Raw genomic sequence first — 26,077 nt, 5'->3', positions numbered from 1 at the left:
CACAGGGATAATTTTGGTCAGGACACCAATTATAACTTTCCTGCTTTCCTTGACAGGACTGCCATGGGATCTTTTACATCCACCTACGCAGAGAGAGGGGCCTCATTACAGTGTCTTCTCTGAAGGACAGCACCTCCAACAGTGTGCTCCCTCAGTAATAATAAGAAGAGGCAATTCCGAAGGAAGGAATCTGGAGGTATGTGAGTATGACTGCAATAAGGACTGGAGGTGGTAGAACATGGTTTAAAAACAACAGATGCATAGATGTGAACTGGTGGGAGTAGTGAAAGTGGAAGGGAGGTGGGTTCAGTTGCATGAAAACTTAGAAAATCAAAGGTGAAGGAGAAGGTATGGTTGCAAGTTAGCGATGGGGTTGATTGTTACCAGAAAATAAAAGGAGGGGACAGAATGTCATACGAAGGAACCATAAAAAGTGCAGGGAAATTCAATAATAGAAAAACGACTGGCTTTGTATCTTAATGTACAAAGCAGTCAGAATGAGGTAGACAAAGTGAAGTGCAAATCAAGGTAAATGAATTTGATCCCTTAGCCATTACAGAAACAGTTACAAAGAGATCAAAACTGGGAATTTAGCATGCAAGGATATTTGACCTTTTGGAGAGATAGGAGGGAAGGAAAAGGTGATGGGGTAACACTGTTAATAAGAGATAACATGAGGATAGTTGTGAGAGATGATCTAGGCTCGGATGATGTAGAGTTCATTGGCTGGAAGTACAAAAGCAACAGGGAAAGAAGATATTGGTGGATATAGTGTACAGACCCCTAAACTGTGGCCACTCTGTCAGAAAACCTTTAATCAACAATTAATAGAGAATGTATAAAGAACAGAGCAATAATTATGGGTAACTTTAACCTTCGTTTTGTTTTGATTTATTATTGACGCATGAACTGAGATAGAGTGAAAAGTATTGTTTTTTGTGTGCTTAAGTATATCAGAGTAATAAAACAGAATACCAAACATAATGTTACAGCAAAACCAAAGGTGCAGAGAAAGATCAACTCTAATATATGAGAGGTCCATTAATAAGTCTGATAACAGTGGGGAAGAAGCTGTCCTTAAATCTGTTGTGAGATGTTTTCAAACTTTTCTTTCCTCTGCCTGATGAAAGAAGGTAGAAGAGATTATAACCGGGGTGGGAGGGTCTTTGATTATATTGGCTGATTTTCTGAGGCAATTGGAAGTGTAGACAGAGTCAATGGAAGGAAAGATAGTTTTTGTGATGAACTGGGCTACGTTCACAACTCTCTGTGATTCCTTTCCATCTTGGGCAGAGTGGTTGTCATTACCAGGCTGTGATGCATCCAAATGGGATGCTTTCTATGGTGCATCTATAAAAAATTGGTAAGAGTCATTGTGGACATGCTGAACTTCCTTAACCTTCAGAGGAAGTAGAGGCATCGGTGGCTTTCTTGACAGTAGCGTCAGCGTGGATGAACCAGAATACATTGTTGGTGATACTTACTCCTAGGAACTTGAAGCTCTCGACCATCTCCACTTCAGCACCATTGGTACAGTCAGGAGTGTGCCCTCCATTCTGTTTCCTGAAGTCAATTACCTTCATTTTGCTGACATTAATGGAGAGATTGTTGATTAGGTTAATCAAATTGAAAAGTGTAGCTGCAACAACAAATTCATGGATTGCATGAGGGATAATTTCTCATAGGATTATGTAATGGAGCCAACCAGACTGCAGGCTATCTTGGATCTCATAATGGGTAACGAGGCAGGTTTAATACATGACATTTAGGTAAAGGATCCACAAGGAAGTAGTGATCATAACATGATAGAATTTAATGTGCAATTCAAGAGTGAGAAACTTGGATCAAATAAGGAGAATTACCATGAAATAAAGGTGGAGTATGCGAAAGTGTACTGGGCAGATAGATTCACAGAAATGATAGTAAGCAAGCAGTAGCAGACACGTTAGGAGGTCATCAGTAACTCTCACCAAAAGTCTCCTTATTTTAAGTTAAACACAGATGTTTCCAATCCAAGTTTCTCACTCTTGAATTGCACATTAAATTCTATCATGTTATGATCACTACTTCCAGTAAGAAGAAAAGATTCTAAGAAAGGGATAAACTAACCATGGCTGGCCACAGATGTTAGACAATGCAAGACAGGGATGATGTGAACATCCAGGTCAGTCAGAGTGAGTGAGAAGTCTGTCAACAAACAAAGAGCTTGAAGATGCAGCCTGGTCCAATTCATGAACTGGGTGTGTATCCCTGAATTTAACATGTTCTTGCTGCAGTATTTCAATGATAGTTCCAGTACATGCCAAGGGATAACATTGAAATACAGAAGCATCTTGTAAGTGGATTGGGACATGTGCCCACAGGGGTCATAGGGCTGGCAGATGTCAGATGCAAATGTGTGACCATGTGTGGTCAGTGCCATGGAAGGTACCCTGCTGTCCTGATGTTGATGCACTATGGAGGTCATTTGAAGTTTGCAGTGAGTTGACCCCATGAAGAACTCATTCTAGTTTCCATGTCACATTATCATGAAGGCTAGTTTGTTTGGCAAGTTTGGTAAAATTGCAACCAAAATATTAATGTGGTGGGTTGAGTTGTGCACAAGGCAATGAAACTCTCGTGTCTTGAACTCCATCCATTTGTTCACCACTGCATCCCCGCCACCTCTCCTGGTATATGGGATTGGAAAAAGGGGGTTGCTACAAGACCTGGGTGCCCTTGTACACAATTGCTGAAAGTTAGCATGCAGGTGCAGCAGGCAATAAAGAAGGCAAATGGTGTGTTGGTCTTTTTAGCAAAAGGATTTCATTACAGGAGCAGGGCCTTGGTGAAGCCACACCTGGAATATTGTGTACAGTTTTGGTCTCCTTACCTGAGGAAGGATGTTCTGGCTCTAGAGGGAGTGCAATAAACGTTTTCCTGACTGATTCCTGGGATGCAGGAGTGATGTAGGACTATTTTCAATGAACCTTAGATGAATGCGACATGATCTCACAAAAACCTATAAAATTCTCATGGGACTAGTCAGGGTAAATTCAGGAAGGATGTTCCTGATGACCAGGGAGTCCTGAACCAGGGGTTACAGCCTAAAGACATAGGGAAAGCCATTTAGGAATGAGATGAGGAGAAATGTCTTCACTCTGAGAATGGTGAACTATGGAATTCTCTGCCACACTAAGTAGTTGAGGCCAAAAAGGTGAATGTTGTCAGGAAGGAGATAATGTAGGGCTAAAGGGATCAAAAGGTGTGGGGAGCAAGCAGATACAGGATACTGAGTTGGATGACCAGCCATGATAATGTTGAATGGCAGAGCAGGTTTGAAGAGCCAAATGGGCTACTCCTCCTCTTTTCCATGTTTCATCATGTCATTCCTTCCATAATAAGGTTAGACGTTGGAGGTGTTCAATAATTGCTGCGTAATATTCAACAACTTAGACATTGAAGCAGTCTGTGTCCATATAGAGCAAGATGTGGACAACATCCAGGTTTGCAGTGGTGCATAATATTCCTACTACACAAGTGTCAAAAGCAATGACCAACTTCAACAAGAGAGAATCTAACAGTCATTCTATGACATTTGATGGCATCACTATCATTTAATCTCCCAAATGCCTGGATGAGTGCTTCTTCAACCACATTGAATAAGTTTGACACCATCCAGGACAAAGCAGCCCAACTGATTAACACACTATCCACTATCTTCAGCAATCACTTTCTTAATCACTGACACATAATATCAGCAGTATGCACCACCTACATGAGACACTGCATGTGGAATGAACTGACAGTGGTGGATGCAGGTACAGTTACTACATTTAAAAGACATTTGGACCGGTACATGAAAAGGAAAGATTTAGAGGAATATTGGCCAAACGCAGGCAAGTGGGAATGGTTTGGTTTGGGAAATTTGGTCAGCATGAGTTCAACCAAAGGGTTTGTATCTTTGCTGTATGATTCTATGAGACCATTAAATTACAAGAGAAAGTATATAAGAAGGCTAAAGTCAGTGATAGTCCTGAAGACTGGGATAAAATCAGAATTCAGCAAAAGTGGACAAATGAAAGTAAAGAAAGAGACAATAAACTACAAGGGAAAATTACTGAGGAGTATAAAAACTGACAACAAGAGCTTCTTTAAAAATATATATGGACCAAAAAGAGAGGTCAAAGTAAATATATGCCCCTTAGAAAAGAATCTGGGGAGATGGTTTTGAGGAACAAGAAAATGGCAAAGGTGTTACACAGTCTTTATGCTGGAAGATACTGCGAACATCCCATTAAAGCTAAAGAATACACAGAGGGGAGTTAAATACCATCATCATCACTTGAGGAGTAGTATTAGACAAACTAATGGCACTAAAGGCGGATATGTTCCTGGCCCAGTTGGTTTGCATCCTAGGATTCTAAAAGAGGTAGCTACAGAGATATTGTGTCAGACCAATATATTAGAGTTTTTTAAGGAAGTCTCAGGCAGAGTGAATCAGAACCAGTGGATGTCTTGTATTTGAACTTCCAGAAGGCATTCAACAAGATACATCACTAAAGGTTAAGTCATATAATAAGGCACACTGTGTTGGAGGTAGTGTATTGGCATGGATAGAGAATTGGCTCATGGGCAGGAAACAGCAAGTGGGGATAAGGGGTTCTTTCTCAGGTTGGCAACCTGTGACCAGTTGGGTTCCACAGGGGTTGGTGCTGAGACCGGAACTGTTTACAATATAGATTCATAACTTGGAAGATGGAAGTGAACATACAGTAGCCAAATTTGCCGATGACACTAAAATAGGGTGATACAAACCCTTTCTAGTTTGTGGTGAGATATTGATAGGTTAATTAAGTGGGCAAGAAGTTAGCAAATGGAGCATAATGTGCGAAGTTGCTTATTTTAGAAGTGAGAATAAAAAAACAGAATATTATTTATGTTGAGGAAAAACTGCAGAAAGCTGCAACACAAAGGGACTTGCAGGTTCTTGTGCATGAAACACAGAAAGCTAGCACACAGGTGTTAGCAGGTAATCAGGAAGGCTAAGGGAATGTTAGCCCTTATTTCAATGGGATTGGCAGATAAGAGTAAGGAAACCTTACTTACAAGGTAAGTAATATCTCAAGTGTTGTGAGCAGTTTTGGCCTTTTTTTAAGGAAGGATATCATTTCATTGGAGGCAGTTCACAAAATTTCACTAGGATGCTATTTGATTGTCTTATGAGCAATAGTTAAATAGGTTGGGACTCTGCTCACTGGAGTTTAGAAGAATGAGAGATGATCTCATTGAAATATGTAGGGTTCTTAAGAACTTGACAGGGTAAATGCTGGGAAGATGTTTCCCTTCATGGGAGAGTTCAGGACCAGAAGACATATCTTAGAATAAAGGGGCACTAATTTAAAACTGAGATCAAGAAGAATTTCTTCTCTCGTGGGTTTGCGACAGAGAGCTGTGGGTGCAGAGTCCGTGTGTATATTTAAAGCTTCTAGGTTTAGATAGACAGAGGGAGAATGGGTGTGAGGAATGTTGGATCAGCCATGGTCCACCTGAATGGTAGAGCAGGCTTGAGGGGCTGAATGGCCTCCTTTTGTTCCTTTATTTAATTGTCTTATGGAAGGAGATGCACTGTGAACAGGTGCACAATAAGAAATGGGAGAAACTGTGTTTGGCTTCCCCGACACACAAAAGTCATTGAATCTTTTCTGGTACTGGATCCAGGTTCTCTGCTCACTGTTGTGTGACCGTCAGTTATGCTTTGTTCAAGAGAGTTGGATTTCTTTCCATTTGGGGGAAAAAAGAACTTCACTCCTGATCCTCCTGCCTGGCAGCAGCATCTCTGGGGAGGTATCTAATAGCTTGGAAACCAGCCATCATAAAATATTTGCATTTTCTTTGACAACTTGCACCAGTATTTCGCTTCATACGGTGAGGCCTCCTTTGAAAAGGTGCATTCAGTTTTTAAATACAATCCAGACTGCCGCTGGAATTTGCAATCTGTGGGTGGAAGGCTTGTAACAGACATGATGGGCTGGTCTTCCATCTATCAATCTCATGGTCATGAGGCTCTGTTGCTAAAGGCAGCTGTGACATCATTCACCAGGCAAAAACAAAATCAAAGCACCCTTTCACTGGCTTTTTAGAGAGGGGGCTTGCAGTGGACAGAATGTTGTTTGACCTCTGTTATTTAGGTTTTTAAAAATATACAAAACTGTAGGAGGACCTCACTGACTAAACTCTTCCCAAGCCAGACAAAAACACTCCAGTACCAATACCGATTTGTTCATGGAGATTAGACCTAATTTGTGGATCAGAGAAAATTACTAAAAAGACCCAGATTTATCAACAGCACATGATTTCTACCCTTACCTGAATGGATGCCTTTCTGGGGAAGTTTTTTTTTGTTAAACCACCCACGGTATGGGGCAGCACAGTGGCTCAGTTGTTCGTCCTGCTGCTAACTCAATAATGATTCTTTGGTTTTGCTGGCATTGAGAGCTAGGTTGTTCTCAGTGCACAATTTTTCCAGGTCCTCCACCACCCGTCTGTAGTCTGTTTCATCACCATCTGAGATTCGACAGACTATAGTGGTGTCATCAGCAAAGTTGTAAATGGCATGAGTCTGGTATTTGGCAACACAGCCATGGGTATACAGTGAGTACAGTAGGGGGGTGAGTACTCACCCCTGGGGGGCTCCAGTGTTGAGTGTTTGTGAGGATGAAATATTGTCCCCACTCTTCACTGATTGTGGCCTATGGGTCAGGAAACTGAGGATCCAGTTACAGAGAGTGGGGCTTAGTTCAAGGTCACTGAGTTTAGTAATCAGTCTCGGGGGGATAATAGTGTTGAAGGCTGAACTGTAGTCAATGAGAAGGATTCTTACGGAGCTGTTCTTGGTGTCAAGATGTTCTAGGGAGAAGAGAAGTGCAAGTAATATGGCATCTGACATGGATCAGTTGGTCCGATAGGCAAGTTGGAGTGAGTCAAGAGTAGTGAGGAGGCTGGAGTCAATTAATGCCATGACTAGCCTTTCAAAGCACTTCATGACCACCAAAGTTAGGGCCACTGGGTGGTAGTCATTGAGACACGCTGTATGAGCCTTTTTAGGTACAGGGATGATGTTGACACTCTTGAAACAGGCAGGGACAGTGGCCTGCTGCAGGGAGAGGTTGAAGATGTCAGAGAAGACCTCTGCCAGTTGACCAGAGCATGCTGTGAGTGCACGGCCTGGTACTCGTCTGGTCCCATCGCTTTCCTTGGATTCACATGAAGGAAAACTGATCTGACCTCTGATGCAGTGACTGTAGGGATAGGTTCGTCAGGACTTGTTGGAATAGGTGTTACCTCTCCACTGAAATTCTGCTCAAAGTGAGCATAGGAGGCGTTGAGACGACCTGGGAGGGATATGTCATCGTCTACTATCTTGCACTGTCTCTTTTTAGAAGCTGTGATGTCATTCAGACCTTGCCGTAGTTGCTGGGTATCTGTCTGGGTCTCTAGTTTGGGTCAGTATGGGTCCTTGGTTGTCTTAATGGCTCTTCGAAGGTCATACTTGGCTTCTTGATATTTGAGTGGGTCTCCTGATCTGAAGGCCTCACTCCTGGTTTTCAGCAGGTTTTGTACGTCCTGATTTATCCAGGGTTTCCTGTTAAGGAATACCCGGATTGACTTCCTCGGTATACAGTCCTCCACACACTTGCTGATAAAGTTTGTGATGGTGGTGGTGTACTTATCCAAAGTACCTGAGGATTGTTTGAACATGGCCCTACCAGCCGATTCCAGATGGCACCGGAATCGATTCAAGGGATGTGGACTTCACTGCCAAGGTGAGCATTTATTGTTCATCTCTAATTACCTTAAAAAAAGATGGGGATGAACTACATTCTTCAATCACTGTCATTCACAGGGAGCACTGTCACTGAATAATGATAAAGTTACACCCGTATAGTTCTAGGTCAAGATGGCCTGGGAGTGAAGGGGAAGATGGCAAGTGGTAGTGTTCCCACATGACTTGCTCTCTTTGTAAAGGTCACAGGTTTGGAAGATGCTGAGGAAGCCTTTGGGAGATGATGCACATTGCAGCCATACTGTGTGGAGGCAGAGGGAGTGGATTTGTTAGTTGGTGGATGGGCTTCTGATCAACTGGCTGATAATCAGATGCTGTTGAGTTTCTTCCATGTTTTTAAAACTGCATTCACCCAGGGAAGTGGAGAGGATCCCATCACACTCCTGACTTGGGCCCTGTAGATGGTGGGCAAGCTTTGAGGAGTCAGTTAGTGAGTTACTCACCACAAAGTTTCTAGCCAATACCTGCAGTTGTAAACACCGTATTCACACCTTACCCAATTACATTTCTTTTCACGAGTGAACTCTAGAGTATTGATTAGGGACTTCAGTAGTGATTATGCAGCATTAAATGTTAAGGGGAGATGGTTACACTCCCTTGTTGAAGAAGCCCGTTGTCCAGCATTCGTCAGCTATAAATGTTACAGTCCCAGTTATAAGCCCAACCCTAGATTTTACCTAAAGCTGCTGCATGTTAGCACAGACTGATTCATCTGCTGAGGAATTGTGAGCATCTCCATTTCTTCAGTGCAAGAGTTGAAGATGGTCGAGCCTGGGACAAAACAACTCCTGCAGTGATGTCCTGGATTGAGATGATTGGACTGAAACGACTAAAAGCTATCTTGTAAGACTTGAGCCAGTGGAGAATTTCCCCCTGACTTCCGACAAATTTAAACATGATAGGGCTCCTTTTGGTCGAATGTGCTTTAGGTCAAGGAAAGTTTCCTTTTACCCTGCCTCTGTAGTTTGGGTTTTTTGTTCACCAATGAACCAGGATTGTAATGAGATCTGGAGCTAAGTATTCCTGGCAGATCTCAATGTCAGAGCCAGTGAATTTGTTATTAGTGAGCAAATGTCACTCAGTCGCACCATTGATAACACCTTTGATCACTTTGCTGATAATTGAGAGTAGCTAGACAGGACCATAATTGATGCATTGGATTTGGCTTGCTTAAAGATCCAAGCAATTCTTTTTTCACTTTGTAAGAAAACTAGCAGTATTGTAGCTGTACTTGAAAAATTCGGCTAGAAATACAAACACTTCTGGAACACAATTCTTCAGAACATCACCCAAGACATCATCAGGACCTTTAGTCTTTATCAAGTGTGTTCAGCTATTGCTTTATCATATGGCATGGACCAATTACATTGGCGATTGGGGAAACCTGAGGAAGATGAGGAGAAGTTGGTCATCTACTCAGCATTTCTGACTGAAGATAATTCCAATTGTTTCACCCTTATCTTACACAACATAGGGTTTGCCATCATTGCTGAAAATGTTTAGGGAATCTCCTTTTCCTGTTAGTTGTTTAATTCACCACCATTCACAGCTGGTAGAGCTTTGATCTGATCCATTGGTTAAGGGATTGCTTAGCTCTATCTAGAACCTGCTGCTTTTGCTGTTTAGCATACACGTAGTCCTATTTGCAGTGTCACCAGGTTAACATCCTGTTTTTAGGTAAGTCTAGTCCTACTCTTTGGCATCTTTTTCTACACTCTTGAATCAGGATTAGTCATGTAGCTAGTTGGAAATGATAAAGAAATATGCCACACCAAGGAGGTACAGAACAATCGAATAAAATTCTGTTGTGAAAGGTGAAACTGTGAAACTGCACCTTCTCTCACCCAACAATCACATGTGTGTGTACCAAGTAGTTAGTAAACACAGATGATTTTATTCTGCCTCCCTAGCCCCTCCCTGCTGAGCTCAATATCAGATTCCTGGCCCAACACCAGCTGAGATCAGCTGACTTCATAAAGCATGACAGGAAGGGAAGCTTTAAACGTTTATAGTTTCTCCCTACCTAAGTTGTACCTTTATCCAGTGAGGACAGTTTTGAATCTTGCTTGATCTCTGCACTTGATGGGACTCAGGTTGACCAGATTCGGATATCCTGATGAGCGGAAGGTAAATGTTAGTCAGGAAGGTTCCACTCACCGGCGTACATTCTGAGGTGGCAGCATGGCAAAATTCAAACCATTTTACATCTGGATTTGCAATTGAGAGTGCTGACTCTGATTTGCTTTTGTAAAATCAGCCAATCACCTGAAACAGCAGATGCTTCAAATCATCAACATTGTCAGAATTGGAATAGCGACCGCTTTTTTTATGATGTGGAATATGCCACCTCGGGAGTAAGTGGGACTTGAACCTGAACCCTCTGGCTCACAGGTAAGGACATTACAACTACACCATAAGAACTCTGGCATCAGCTGTATCACTGAAGCTCTTGGGCAACCAACTTCATTATTTCATGTCAGATGATTCAATTTAAAACTGAGCCTGTTCAGTTAATAAAGAAGAAAAGGTATGTAACCTCATTGCAAAACAGAATCTGATATCTGTTATTCTATTGCAGGGGAGTTATCTGGTTAGTTTGTGGTGATGTCAGTATTCAGCACATCGTGAAATGATTGTCATGGTGATTTATCCTGTATGTTAAAACTAGCAAAAATTGTCCTGATGTAGCTGCTTTCCATTTCTGAAGGAATAAAGCCTAATTAAAATGTATGCTCTCTTAATAAAGGTGCAACTACTGTATTTGTTCCTTGGAACAAGTTAACCAGTTCCTTGTGTGCTAGGCACTGATGTCATTTTGACATATCATAGATTAGAACATTTGGAGATGTTTTTCCAAGTTTTAAACAACCTGGCTTTTGTGACAGAAAATAGTATTGTGAAAAATAACCACTCTCAAGTCTGTGTGGTTCAAACAAGGCCCAGATATATTATTTGAGCATAAACCAGGGATAAGCTCTTCTTGATTTCCCCAAAGAACCTATCAACAATACTGGTTTGCAGCACACAATTATAATTCTTAACTTCATGCAGACTACTGTTATCGCAACTTTCAGCCTTGGGTCTGCTAGCTTCCTTAGTAATTCAAATGTCGTATCTGTTCTTTATCTCCTTGTTCTTTGTAGCAATGAATGAGATGCTTACACAGCCTCTGAATGTTACAACATGGAAAAAAAACCAAGCATTGTCACATCACTAATTTCAAGACATATGGTGTACTTTAATGTTAATCACAGAAATATTAAGCTCTTCATTCCCACCTCAATACTATTGAAACTAGTTGGCGAAGTTTTGCAGTAAATTTAAATGTTGACTTGTCTTTGGGAATAGCATAGAGTTTTAAATTTGTGGCCTTTAAGCCGTGATCATTTGTAAATCTTCTGTAAACCTTCTTGGAACTCACTGGTCAGTTCAGTGTAGTGATTTCAAAATGAATAGTTGAAATGATCAATTAGAAATGATTTCCCGTCATTGAATTTGTAATATACCTGGCCTGACAAGAAAATGACACCCTTTTTAGTATAAATTGTGATAAATTAATGTAAACAATGGATAGAAAGTGACATAATTGAAATAGCTGTGGTATTACACTAATTGACATTACCAGCACCTCATGGCATCTGTCACCTCTGTCAGAATAAGATTCAAAGTAAGGATTGACTGAGGTAGTTTACTGTTACAAATCCTTTTTTCAGACTATACTTTGTCCAGAAGCAGTCTAATAGTTAGTGGAAGAGGATATACAACCGTAAAGTATTTACAAAACTGGCATGGTTCTTAGTTAACAAGATTATTTATTGCAATAGTACAGTGACATTACACGTCAGGTATAATTACTAGGATTTTTGGGAGCAATACCCGCCATAGGCGAGTGTACCACTTACTGCCTCACACACCAAACTGTCTGTGGCAGTCACAAAAGGGATGGAGTTCGATATCACAATAACATGAACTATCTTCAAAATTGAATACCTTGTACAGGTACAACAACACATCCAGATCTACCTGTTGAAATGCTGTAACAAATTGACTTTCATTTCATTCTGACTTTATGATGGAGGGGAATTTCTTTTGACATGGTCAAATGGGCAGATCCCAAGATGCCATTGTCACCTTCCAAAAACCTCGGAAAGTGCCGGAAGATTTGGAATCAAAATCATCACCTATATTAGGTTGTAGTTCAAAACAGAACCACAACACAATGAATGTGTAACAGCGAGAAATGAAAACTCTGATAGGTGTGGCCAATTGGACTCTTCAGAAAGTATTGGAAGTTAACAGCACCTTCAGTCCCTCAAAAACAAAGAAATGTCCTGCAAAATGGGGAATTTCCAGAGAAGTGGAAATCATGCAACAGGGAAAAAAGTTCCTGAAGTTAAAGCTCCCAGAACAAAAAGTGAAGACAACGGTTCTACGGACAATATAGAGAGAATAAAACAGATTCTGGACCATCAGTGTAAAAGTACAATGCTTTGAAACAGAATTTAAACCCAACATAGAAGCAAACGTTGCAACACTGACAATCAGCTGCCTGTGGTTGAAGTCTGTGAGAATCCGATCAATAAACATATAGGTCCAATGTGCAGAAATTACAGGGGCCAAATTACCAAGACATTCGGCCACAGCTAGTAAAATGTCAGTGGAGCATTACATATATACTGAGAAATCTAATTTTTAAGCAAAACTGAATGTACTCACCTAAGTCTCAGTGACAGTGAATGTTTATTTTAGAATGGAGAAGGAAGAGAATTTCAACAAGAATTTCCAAAGCTATTTAAAATCTTGAAGAAGAAGCATGACAATACTCTGGGGTAGCACGGTGGCTCAGTGGTTAGCTCAGTGGTTAGCATTGCTGCCTCACAGCGCCAGGGATCCAGGTTCGATTTCAGCCTCAGGCAACTGTCTGTGTGGAGTTTGCACATCCTCCCTGTGTCTGCATAGGTTATCTCCGAATGCTCTGGTTTCCTCCCACAGTACACAGATATGCAGGTTAGGTGAACTGGCCATGCTAAATTGCCCATAGTGTTCAGGGATGTGTAGATTAGGTGCATGAGTCATGGGAAATATTGGGGAATGGATCTGGGTGTGATAGTCTTCGGAGGTTCGGTGTGGACTTGTTGGGCCAAATGGCCTATTTCCACACTGTAGGGATTCTATGATGGTTCCAAAAAAAATGCTAAACCCTGAGCAAGCTTTGAGAAGATTTGTAGCTCAGGGTGAGGTTTTGAATGTAGGTTTGCTCACTGAGCTGGAAGGTTCATTTTCAGACGTTTCATCACCATACTAGGTAACATCTTCAATGAGACTCTGGACGAAGCACTGCCGGTAGTTCTTGCTTTCTATTTATATGTTTGGGAGCCCCTATTTATTTGTATGGTGACAAAATGTCTGAAAATGAATCTTCCAACTCAGCGAGCAAACCTACATCCAGATGCTAAACCTTGCTCATATCACAGTAACAGGATCAATACAAAGATGCTCAGGGGTGGTAGCTGTCCCCAGGGCAGAAGAAGAACAAGATTGATAAAAGATTCCTCCAGCTGTTTGTCTAAAACCAAAAACAACGTATTCAAACAAAGTTGAATCCCAACTCACCAATGTGAATAATTTTGGAATCACTGTCTTTTAAAATGGAAATTAGGAATATGTTTTGCAGTTGCCTGACTATGAACACTTACTTTTTGACTCTGCCTTCACCAGTTTTACATTTGCCCTTGTGTAGTATATTACAATATTTTATCAATAAACATGCTATAGAGTTGCTTTCATTTGGTTACATCAGAAATGAATCACCAGGATCTTAACTCCCACACTTTCATTATCAAGAGCTTCACCGTAAGAAAGTGGAAACCTCCTCTGCAGGTTAAAGAACAGGAGTGCTGTGTTTTGATGAGACTGATAATGTTAAACCAGTTTTTTGTTTAAAGGAAGCAAATTAAAGAGAACTTCAGTTTTGTTTTAGCCATTTTTATCTGGCAACCATGAATATGCAAATTAATGTGCAGATGTCCTAAAGTGAAGAGGGAATCCATTCATTAATATGGTCACTTGCATTATACAAAAATTCTTTAATACATGTCATTTTAGTTCCTACATCAGGGATTACCTGAAGGTTGCTATCAACCAGATCTTGCCTGCTAGTTGGAAAGCCAACAATGTCCCTTTCCAGGGAGGCCTACCAAACCATGATTTGGAGATGCCGGTGTTGGACTGGGGGTGTACAAAGTTAAAAATCACACAACACCAGGTTATAGTCCAACAGGTTTAATTGGAAGCACACTAGCTTTCGGAACGATGCTTCTTCATCAGGTGAAAGCTAGTGTGCGTCCAATTAAACCTGTTGTACCAAACCATAAACAGGAAGCAGTGAGGTCTCCAGCAAGCCCTCACCTAGAATCAGGACCACAGGGCAGAAATCTCACCCACCAAGATGTCAATGACTCCTGTGCCCAGATAGCACAGCAGGGAAGACAGTGTCTGTTTCAGGACAAACCTTCAACCAAGTCTCAGGATTATGAAGCAACCTTGACCAGAGATCAGTAATATCTGGAGGAGGTTCATGGAGCAGAGGTCATGGGTAGAGGAGTTGGCTGAAAAGGCAGGGGGTAGCTTTCTGTATCGACCCCACTTCCTGCTGTCGAGCCCTACAGTCAGGCCCTCAGTGCCATTGATCAAGTGACCTCCTCCCATTGGCTGACAAGCCAGCCACACAGTTTTAGCTGTCGTGCACATTGCTTAGCAACAAGCTTACCTCCAGCCTGGGTTTGTCCTAACACTGGCTGATGAGGCCCTTAAGTGAACATGAATTATCCACTTACTGGTCTCAATTGGCCTATTCCCCATACCTGCTCCAGAGGTGTGTAATAACAGCTGTGAATAGCTTGTAGAAAAATAGTTTGAGCTGTTTTCAATCTGGGAAGTGGTCTACCCCCTCCTTCCACTCATTATCACAAAATCACAGAATTATTCCAGTACAGAGGGAGGCTTTTTAGCATATTGTGTCTACGTTGGCTCTGAACATTTTAACTTGAAACCAGTCTCCTGCCTTTCCCTAAAATGCCCTAAATACAAATGCAAATGGATAGATGACCTGCTACCAGAGATTTGCCAATGCCAGAGCAAACTAAACATTTTGAGGGATTATTATTACTCCAAGTTTCTCCCTGTCCTGTGGTTTTGCTAAGTAATTATACAAAGTTCAAACTAGCTGTTTTATTTTATGTCATCCAAAGGAAATTGATTATAGTTATGTAAATCAAACTACTGAGACATGGTGCGATATGCCTTTTGGCTCAGACATAGGGACAATACCATTGCACCACAAGATCTTCAGGCAGATGATTATATGATTGGCTTTGTTTAGAAATTACATTTGTTATACACTACAAGTTTCTGGTCAATCATCACAAAGGCTTTTCTATTATCACATTTGTTCATAGAGTTCTAAAATATTAGCTATGGGCAAAATAGAAAGAATCAGTGCTGGATTTTCATTCTCTGATATTAATACTCAAAGGGAATATTTTGGTGGTCTGACTGAATCAAAGTAAATGGAACATTACAGTTTACAGGTTGGGGTCTCCATGTGTAAAATGTGCAGGAAAGAAATTCTCATGAATATTGAACTATTTCCGCAGAAAAGATTGTTAATTGTTTTTTTTCTTTAAGAGTAATACCAGTCTCCAAAATGTTTTCAATTTGTTTAAGATCATTTGGCAAGTTACACTCTCCTGTTTGTGCAGCAGCAATTTCGAAGAATCGTTTCAGTTTTGAGGATAGGTTGAACAAGGTGGGAGTGGTCTCCTTTGAAGAAGCAGTGCAGACATGATGGCTCAAATGGCCTCCTTCAGTGGCATAAGATCCTGATAAGGGCCAGGCTTGAGTAAACATAGATTGAAGCTAGGGTACAGTATCCCAATGCCCTGCCTCAGTTTGTTTATCTAAAGCTCTCAGCTTGGATTCCCTTAGAATCATAGAATCCCTACAGTGCAGAAGCAGGCTATTTGGCCCATTTAGTCCACACTGACCCTCCAAAGAGCATCCCACCCAGACCCAGCCATCCCTGTAACCCCGTGTTTCCCATGGCTAATTCACCTAGCCTGCATATCCCTGGATACCATGGGCAATTTAGCATGGCTGATCCACTTAAACTGTAAATCTTTTGACAGTGGGAGGAAATCTGAGGAAACCCACATGGACATGGGGAGAAAGTGCAAATTCCATACAGTCACCAAGGACGGAATCAAGCCTGGATCCCTGGCATTGTGAGGCAACAGTGCTAACCACCTTGTGATGCAAGTTATACCACCTGAAATTCAACGAGGTTAAATTTCATCTCTACCACTTGGAGAAAGTTGCCCATCCATTGTAGAAACTGTGTGAAAGTCATCCCATTGATATCCATAGGGCAGACAATGGGCAGACAATTCACAATCCACTCTGATGTCCAAACAGATCAATGTTTGGACATCAGAGTTGAAAATGACACTGACTTACAGACCACACACATTGTAACACACTAACTAGATCAGTGCAATTCTAAAATTCATGCTGAACTTTCATACAAAATCCAAATAGTTATCAGATCATAATAACTAAATAAAATGAAACGTTGACTGTCCCGCTGATAATGAGTATACGGGTGAGGATATTTGGGATGGGGGGAGGGAGCATGATGTTTGAGAAAAGCTTACACCATTTATCAATCCTCTCTTGCCTTTGTTCAGAATTTCAGATTGAGAGCAAGGCTTAGTGTAAGTCACACATCTACTTTACATTCTTGCAAAACTAATTTTTCTAATCACCAATGGTTACATTATTTTGCCCTTGAAAAGATGCCCAATTAATAAAAGAAGCTGCTGGTAAGAAATTCTGATTGTAGCTGGTTTTGGACAGTTTATTTCCAAAGTAAGCAATGATATAAATATTAATGCAAAGAGTTGACTTAATCCCATTGGACATTACAGAAAAATAAAGTGCTGGTTGGCATGGTCTGAAGTAAAATCGGAGGCCTTGGTTTTGAGAAAAGAAAACTAAAATGTTCCTTGTAACTTCTTTTGAATCTCTATACCAATAGTTAAGATGTGTAAATATGTCTATTTTTATGTGATTCTTGCATCCATCCAATTAGTACAACTTTGATTTTGCAATTCAGAAATTCGAACCCATTTAACAAAAACCCTGGTTTAAGCAATGAAATGGCAACATTGCAATTCATTCAAATGACTATTCATGTAACTCAGTTGATGGTCAACTGGAGATTAAAAGGATTTTGAGCTAGAGTTCAAAAACTGTTTAGCTGTAACATAGCACCAGTAGTTGTTCAACAGTTTTTGGGTACATGAATCTATGTGAAATACTAAAATGGATGGCATTACTGCTTGGAAGAGCACCAAACGTATATGTAGGAAGACCCAGGCCAATCCAGCAGGAGGAGAAAGTGAGGACTGCAGATGCTGGAGATCAGAGCTGAAAATGTGTTGCTGGAAAAGCGCAGCAGGTCAGGCAGCATCCAAGGAACAGGAGAATCGACGTTTCGGGCATAAGCCCTTCCCAGCAGGAGCACCTTCTTTGTGTAGTAACGAGGCATTGTAGGATTGTCACATTCAATGTAAAGCCATCGATGTGCTCTGAACATCATCACATGGTGTCATGAGCAATTAATGTAATCTTTATTCAGTACTAAAGCTTTAGAGGGCACACACTACAGCTTGCTGTGGACTGAAGAGAGAAATACTTGTGTCAATCAGTATTGTATTGCAGTGTTTTGCTTTGTTAATTTATTTTGTAAATTGGTTAGACTCTTAAATACTTTTTTTTGGCTTCTCCATGCCAGGTCTTTGCCATTCTGCTGAATTAGTAAAGCCTTGGTTCTGTGGAAGAGTTGTCAAGGTGCCAGAGCTGCGTGTTTTCACATCTCCTGCCTGCCTGCTGCAGTCTGTGCCTCCTCGCACATTGTGCAAGCAGCTCCTCTTGCAGAAAGAGAACAGTACGGGGAGTCCAGACAGAAAAGGATATTGTTCAGGGGAAACTGCAGCAGAACCTACAGAGGAGTGAGCAAAACCATCAACATGGGAGCAGCTCATGGCAAAAAGGTAGAGTCCTTTGTTCCTCATCTTGATTTATCATTTTACATAATGAAAGAGGGGTCAGAACTCTTAGCAGCACATAAAATATGGGACTACACTACTAATATCTTATGTGCTGATTGTGAATGATTGCCTATATTGAAGTTAAGTACCAGCTGCCAAGAAGAACTGAAATAAACTGATTGTTATCTGAAAATAGAGAAGTAAGTTGTGGGATTGCATTGCTTTAAGCATGTTCAGTTTAAATGATTAACACAAATGAAGTACGGGTTTTCTTTATGTTTATCAGTAAAAACATTGATTCTTCCCTGATCTATTTTTTTCTCATACTTTGCCTTATTGTCTGGTTTTATCCAATGTAACAGATTGGGCACATTTAAATGTGTGGTATAGGAAACAGGAAAGATTGTGGGTATTGAAAACCCTGAGTTAGAATATTAATAATCTAACATTGGACCTATACTTGCAATTCTTATCTTACTGGCATAGATCTTACTACAATAGAGCTTCCCAAAATAGTGTGATTGTAAGACAGTGAGTATTTGACAAAAAGGGCAAGAAGATTCTGTTGAGTTGGCTGCTTTCCATTTGGCCACTGGTAGGGTGGTATAGCTGCTCATAGATTGAACAAAATTGACTATTTCTGGAGTTCAGATGTTGACTGACCACAGGATCACTTATCCCAGAACATACACTGTCAAAGAGTAGATGACTGGGCAAGATACTAGAGTGGTTCATGCATGTGAAACTGTACCCTGCGAGTAAGTAATGCTTCAGGAGAAGCGAAAGAGAAAACTTGAGGCACGAATTTATCCTATCTACTTTGGCTCATGCTCGATGTAATTTGAAAGCTGAGTGGCTGCTGTTTATGTTCAAAATGTATTTATCTTCAGCCAAATCTATTTTGGCCTCTTCCTGACCTCCCCAACATTACAGATACCAGGCATCAATGAATTTAATTCACTCCAAAAGATATCACGAAACAGAAGAAGACTGCAAAGGCTGTGGGCCCTGACAATGTTCCTGCAATAGTACTGCCGTCTTGTACTCTAGAACGTGCTAAACGAAGCGGTTTCAGTAGAACTACAATACTGATACCTATCTGGCAATGTGGCAAATTGCCCAGGTCTGACCTGTACACACAAAGTAGGACAAATGCAATTGCTTATCAATGTATTCTCAACTATTGACAAAGTGATGACAACAGTGCTAACAGTGGCACTTCCTAAAGATTAACCTGCTCACTGATACTCAGTTTAGGTTCTATCAGGGCCACTCAAATCCCGAACTCATTATAACCTTGATCCAAACATGGTTGAAAAAAGGCTGAACTCCAGACATGACTGCCCTTGACATCAAGGCAAAATTTGACTGAGTGTGGCACTAAGGAGCCCTAATAAAACTGAAGTCCATGGGAATCCAGAGAAAACTAGCACAGAAGAAAATAATGTGGTTATTGGAGGTTAGTCATCTCAATCTGTCATTCAAAACCTGAGTCAAAATCCTGCAACTCCTTCCCTAATTGTATTATGGGTGCCCCTACAACAAATTGACTGCAGCAGCTGAAGAAAGCAGCTCTTTACCAGCTTCACAATGACAATTAGGAATGGTCAATAAACAACACAGCCAGCAACACCCACAACCTTTCAATGAATCGTTTAAAAATATACATTGTAGATGATGGATCTTGCAAGGTCATTGTTTCTTAGGTAATAATTAGGAGTGAGAACTTTTGCCATTTACATGTGCTAAAGTCACTTGTAACGGACATATCCCAATTGAGGTCAATTAATTCAGCATACCTCCAACTGAATATTAAGGGTCTTGTGGTGCAGTGTAGTATCCCTACCTCTGAACCAAGAGGCCTAGATTCAAATTCCACCTGCTTCAGAGGTGTGACATAATATCTCTGAACAGGTTGGTTAGAAAATATCTCAGACTGATAGTCATGGTCAATCAGGAAAGATTGAAGAGGCAGAGTTCTCCAGAGAACAAAACTGAGGGGTGACCTAACAGAAGCCTTTAAAATTATGAAAGGATTTGAAAGGGTGGATACAGAGATATTGGCTACATTTGATGGGACGAATTAAACTAAATACCATAAATTTAAAAGAGTCACAAATAAATTCAGGGGAAACTTACAGTTAAAAGACAGAATCCTGTATCACAAGAAGAAATTGTTGTACATTGCACTTTCATTTTTATGGTTATGAACTCAGCATATCTCCAGACTCATCATGAACAATTGGATGGCAAGTCATTTTGTTAAAAAGACTACATTGTCAATTTGTTAGTATCTGTATAGGCTTTTTAAGACCATCATGCATGATAATTAAAAGACCGAGCACTGTAGATTCATTGAGTTAGCATACTGTCTTTTTACCTCTGATATTTTGGTTTAGATCAAGCTCCAAACAATGTAAAAGTTTCCTTTCTCAACCAGCTGCAAAGTGTTCTAACTGAAATTAATTTAGAGAGTTTTGTTCCAGTTTCTATTGGATATAGCTCAACAGTGTGAAAACAATTTAACTTACCAAATGGGTGTCCTAATTCAGGGAGATTCCAGTCAAGGTTATGAATAACTAAGGCATCACATGTAAAGGTAAAGTCACCGGTGTGCTACCAGACCATAGGGCTGCTCTCTCATTAAAGAGAGACAACTGGTGGCAGTTTAACCTGAGGGTCACCTGAGGTGAGAGGTTAAGAAGGAGAGTCCTTCACGGTAATATCAGATGGTAGAGGAATGGAACCCAGGCTGTTGGCGTTATTCTGCATCGCAAGCCAACCGTCCAGCTGAGTTAGCATTGCAGTCAGAGTCTAGGATTACAGACCTTGTTCTGGCTCGCAAAAGAAGCTTCACTTTGCATCAAGGCCATCTACACCTGATTTGTGAATGTTTGATCTGATACTGACTCTTGGGGCCAATAGAGAAATTGGTGTTTTATTTTGCAACATTGATAATGCTCATTTTTATAATCACAAGTATTTATCAAAATGGTTCCCTGTTTTTATTATAAACTAAAATTCCTCACATATATCAATACTGCTTCTAGAAATGCTCATAATCATACTGTCCCAATAGATACTTTTCATCCTCTTCCTAACTGTATTTCCATATCTTTAGATATTTCTCTGTGTTAAAGATGCTATACAAATGTGCCTTTTCCTTTAGATACTTTTTATTGAACTCATGGGAGTTCACATTTTTTGGAAAAGATGATGGTGAGCTATCAGCCTGAATTTCTGTAGTCCATGGCATGCAGGGACACCTGCAGGGAGTTAGTGACAGTGAAGGAAAGGCAATATAGTTTCAAGTCACGATGATGTGCGGATTCAGTGAGGACTTGCATGTGGCTGTGTTTCCATATACCGGCTGCCCTTGGTGGAGACCATTGGTTTTGAAGGTGCGAGTGAAAGAGCCTTGGTGAGTTACTGCTGTGTATCTTGTAGATGTGAAGTCATTGGAGCTGCACTCATCCAGGAAAGTGGAGAGTATTTCATCCTACTCCTGACTTCTACCTTGAACAGAGTTTGTGCGAAGTAAGTGAGTTAATCACCCCAGAATACCTGAACTCTGACCTGCTCTTGTAACCATATATAGCTGGTCCAGTTCAACTTCTGGTCAATGGTTACTAGCAGGGTGTTGATAATCAGAGTGGTCAGATTCTCTCTTGATGGAAATGGCTGTTATTTGGCACTTGTGTGGTGTGAATATTACTTGCTACACTTATCAGCCCATTCTGATGTTGTCCAGTACTAGCTCATATGCACAAGGACTGTTTAAGAATCTGTGTCGGGAATGATACTGAACATTGTGCAATTATCAGCGAACATGCCCACTTCTGACTAGTGAACGTTCCCAATTCTAACCTTATGATGGAGGGAAGCTTGTCGATGATGGGCTGAAGATGGTTAGACCTAGAATACTACCCTGAGGAACTCCTGCAGAGATGTATTGGGGCTGAGATGATTGAACTTCAGCAAACCACAACCATCTCCCTCTATGTCAGGTGCATGGAGAGTTTTCCCCCTGATACCCATTGACCCCAGTTTTGCAAGGACTCATTGATTTTATCTTCAGTCATTTGCTTTCTTGATGTTAAGTCTCTCTCACCTCACCTCTAGAACTCAGCTCTTTGTCTGAACCAAGGCTGAAATAAGAACCGAAAGAACTGCGGATGCTATAAATCAGAAACAAAAACAGAAATTGCTGAAAAGCTTAGCAAATCTGACAGCATCTATGAAAAAAATCAGAGTTAACGTTTTGGGTCTGGTGACCCTTCCTCAGTTCGGAGGTCTCTGTTCTCAGTTCTTGACAGATGCTGCCAGACCTGCTGAGCTTTTCCAGCAATTTCTGTTTTTGTTTTTGAAGGCTATAATGAGATCAGGAGGTGACTGTCTCTGATGGAACTCAAACCTAGTGTTTGTGAGCAGGTTATTATTTGCAAATGCCATTAAATAACATGTCAACATCTCCTTCCATTAGTTTCCTGATGAGTGAGAGTAGACTGATAAGGTGGTAAGTGGCTGGGTTGGACTTTTCGACTTTCTCAGTATTGGACATACCTGGACCATTTTCCACCTTGTCGGGTAGAATCCAGATGTTGTAGCTGTACTGGAACAGCTTGGCTAGGGGCACAGTTAGTTCTGGAGCATGGGTCTTCAATATTATTACTGGAATGTTATGACTCATAGCTTTTGCAGTTTCTTGATATCGTGTGGAGTGATTTGAATTAGTTAAAGACTAACATCTGTGATCCTGAGGACCTCAGGCAGATGCTGCAATGGATCATCCACTCAGCATGTCTGACTGAAGGTGGATACAATTTCTTCAGATTTGTCTTTTATACTGACGGGCTGAGCTCCCCTCTCATTCAAAATGAAGACTCTTTCTCTTGTTTGGCTGTCAATTTTTAAAAATTTTACAGGTGCTCTCAATTCTAAAAGTTATTTGCACTTAGGCCTAATCCATTTAGCAAAATAAATCTAAGAGGTGATTTAAACCCCTCTCACCGCCACCACCAACACCATGCCCACTAAGGATGTTAAGAATTGAGTCACTGTCCTGCCCTACTGCTGAATGATGCATTCACTCCAATGGTATTTTAACTGTCTTGGGAGGATGCTGCCATTGCTTGTTCAGTGCTTGATGACAATCCAGAAGATCGCTCCCCAAACATATCTTTGTTGGGAATTATTCATGTAAGCCCTTGGCCAAGACTTGTCAGTTCTGGTTCACTGTTGCCCCATCACGGATGATGGATCTAAAAGCAAATTGGGCATTAAGTGAGACTCAGGAGTTACCTTGGCAAGCTTGGGGTGAGATTAATTCTCATTTACTGGATCCACACTTGCTCTTCACCTCCAGTTAGATTAGATTAGATTTCCTACTGTTTGGAAACAGGCCCTTCGGTCCAACAAGTCCACACCGACCCTCCGAAGAGTAACCCACCCAGACTCATTTCCCTGTATTTCCCCTTGACTAATACACTTAATACTAGGGGCAGCAGTGAGGCAGCAGTGCTAACCACTGAACCACCATGCTGCCCCCAAATTAGGGAGCATAATTTTGACATTTTGTGAACTAGCCCAAAATAATGCAATTAATTATCCTTTAGGATGTTTATCTTGTGTTGAATAAATAAGACCATAAGACCATAAGACATAGGAGCGGAAGTAAGGCCATTCGGCCCATCGAGTCCACTCCGCCATTCAATCATGGCTGATGGACAATTCAACTCCACTTACCCGCATTCTCCCCGTAGCCCTTAATTCCTTGTCACATCAAGAATTTATCAATCTCTGCCTTGAAGACATTTAGCGTCTCAGCCTCCACTGCACTCCGCAGCAATGAATTCCATAGGCCCACCACTCTCTGGCTGAAGAAATGTCTCAGCATTTCTGTTCTGAATTTACCCCCTCTAATTCTAAGGCTATATCCATGGGTCCTAGTCTCCTTGCCTAATGGAAACAATTTCCTAGCATCCACCCTTTCCAAGCCATGTATTATCTTGTAAGTTTCTATTAGATCTCCCCTTAATCTTCTAAACTCCAATGAATACAATCCCAGGATCCTCAGCCGTTCCTCGTATGTTAGACCTACCATTCCAGGGATCATCCGTGTGAATCTCCGCTGGACACGCTCCAGTGCCAGTATGTCCTTCCTGAGGGATGGGGACCAAAACTGGACACAGTACTCCAAATGGGGCCTAACCAGAGCTTTATAAAGTCTCAATAGCACAACGTTGCTTTTATATTCCAACCCTCTTGAGATAATTGACAACATTGCATTCGCTTTCTTAATCACGGACTCAACCTGCATGTTTACCTTTAGAGAATCCTCAACTAGCACTCCCAGATCTGTACTTTGGCTTTACGAATTTTCTCACTGTTTAGAAAGTAGTCCATGCTTGTATTCTTTTTTCCAAAGTGCAATACCTCTCATTTGCTCACATTGAATTCCATCAGCCATTTCCTGCACCACTCCTACAAACTGTCTAGATCCTTCTGCAGCCTCCCCACTTCCTCAGTACTACCTGCCTGTCCACCTAACTTTGTATAATCAGCAAACTTCACTAGAATGCCCCCAGTCCCTTCATCCAGATCATTAATATATAACATGAACAGCTGCGGCCCCAACACTGAACCCTGCGGGACACCGCTTGTCACTGGCTGCCATTCCGAAAAAGAACCTTTTATCCCAACTCTCTGCCTTCTGTCAGACAGCCAATCCTCAATCCATACCAGTGGTTCACCTCAAACACCATGGGCCCTCACCTTGCTCAGCAGCCTCCCGTGTGGCACCTTATCAAAGGCCTTTTGGAAGTCTAGATAGACCACATCCACTGGGTTGGATCCAAAAAGGAAAAATGTGCAGCGGGAAAAGAGAAGTGAAAGGATGAATTGGACAACTCATTCCATGAGCTAGCACAGACACAAGGAGCCAAATGGTCACCTTCTGGACTTAACATTTACTACTGAATAAAATAAGTATTCTTCTAGTTGGGGCATGAGACTTGCAGTTGTTCCATTCACAATTACTTCTGCCATGTATTCATTCAGCCAATTTAGATAAATTTTCAAATGGTTTTCAAGGCACTGGTAGAGACAAGTGAGTATTAGAGTATTTTCTGATTCTTTTTATTCACTCATAGAATATGGGTGTCACTGGCTGTGCCAGTATTTATTACCCATCCCTAGATGCCCTTAAGAAGGCGCACTGAGCTGCCTCCCTGAAACACTGTTTAGTAGGGATTTCCTCACAATGCTGTTAGGAGTCATGGTCACAAGATAACAGATATTCCCAAGGCCCCCTGTGATGCTGGCTGGTACAGAAGGATACGCAGCTTAATTTTCCTTGTTTCCTTTCGCAAGCCCAAAGATTTTGTTTGCCTCCTGCTTTATACTGAAAAGACAGAAACATTGGATGAAATCTTCTGCTTTTATTAATGGTGAGCTTGGAGGCAGTAAAGAAATTTCATTGAGTTGAGGCAGGTACATTAACAACATTTAAAAGGCATTTGGACATGGGTAGGAAACGTTTTGAAGGATAAGGCCAAGTGCAGGGAAATGGGATTATTGTGGAGGGACATTTTGGTTGGCATGGACCAGTTTGGGCCAAAGGGCCTGTCTCTGTGCTGTAGGATTCTACGACTCTGAGTGGAATTGTGATGTACTTGAACCCATTGCTTTCCCACAGCCACCATAAGTATGTTTTGGGTGGGAAGGCCCACATTCAACCTCATCAGCAATTACGTGGTTCATTAATGATCATTAAGGGCCTCATCCTGACCTATGTATTGTTTTGTTCCATGATCCTGGCACGCTGGTGTGTAGGAGCCATAGTCTCCCCATAGTACCACTGATAATGACGTGCTGACCTTCCATTTGGCCAGCAGCTCTCAGTGGGTGAGTCTTCCACACACCCCCATTCTTCCCTACCCCCTTCCCAAGTATCCTGATTCAAGGGAAAGACCCAATGGCGGCCTCACCATTGCCTGATTAGTTTGTGGTTTGGTTGGCTTTCTGGAAAAGAGGCAACACAGGTCTCTCACCAGCTCTCCCACAGACTAGACCCCTGACACTTCAACAGCTTCCAAAGCATAGTGTTTCCTGACTCCAAGTGAGGAATAGCTAACAAAAGCCT

At 41.3% G+C, this 26,077-nt stretch overlaps 1 protein-coding gene across 1 annotated transcript in view; it reads left to right on the top strand.

Annotated features, from left to right (window-relative positions):
• Positions 1 to 57: 57 nt before the first annotated feature.
• The window catches only part of LOC122559039 (protein FAM107B-like), a 208,513-nt gene continuing 182,493 nt past the window's right edge, over positions 58 to 26,077 (top strand). Inside the window, exons 1-2 of the mRNA XM_043708195.1 lie at positions 58 to 196; positions 17,679 to 17,937. Coding sequence (XP_043564130.1) covers positions 17,914 to 17,937 — 24 coding nt within the window. The 5' untranslated portion in view covers positions 58 to 196; positions 17,679 to 17,913. The remainder of the gene's footprint in view (positions 197 to 17,678; positions 17,938 to 26,077) is intronic.

Source organism: Chiloscyllium plagiosum, chromosome 18, assembly GCF_004010195.1.
Source record: "Chiloscyllium plagiosum isolate BGI_BamShark_2017 chromosome 18, ASM401019v2, whole genome shotgun sequence".
Lineage (NCBI taxonomy): Eukaryota > Metazoa > Chordata > Chondrichthyes > Orectolobiformes > Hemiscylliidae > Chiloscyllium > Chiloscyllium plagiosum.
Note: the sequence above shows the minus strand (reverse complement) of the source record. Positions and strands in the feature narration are given on the sequence as shown.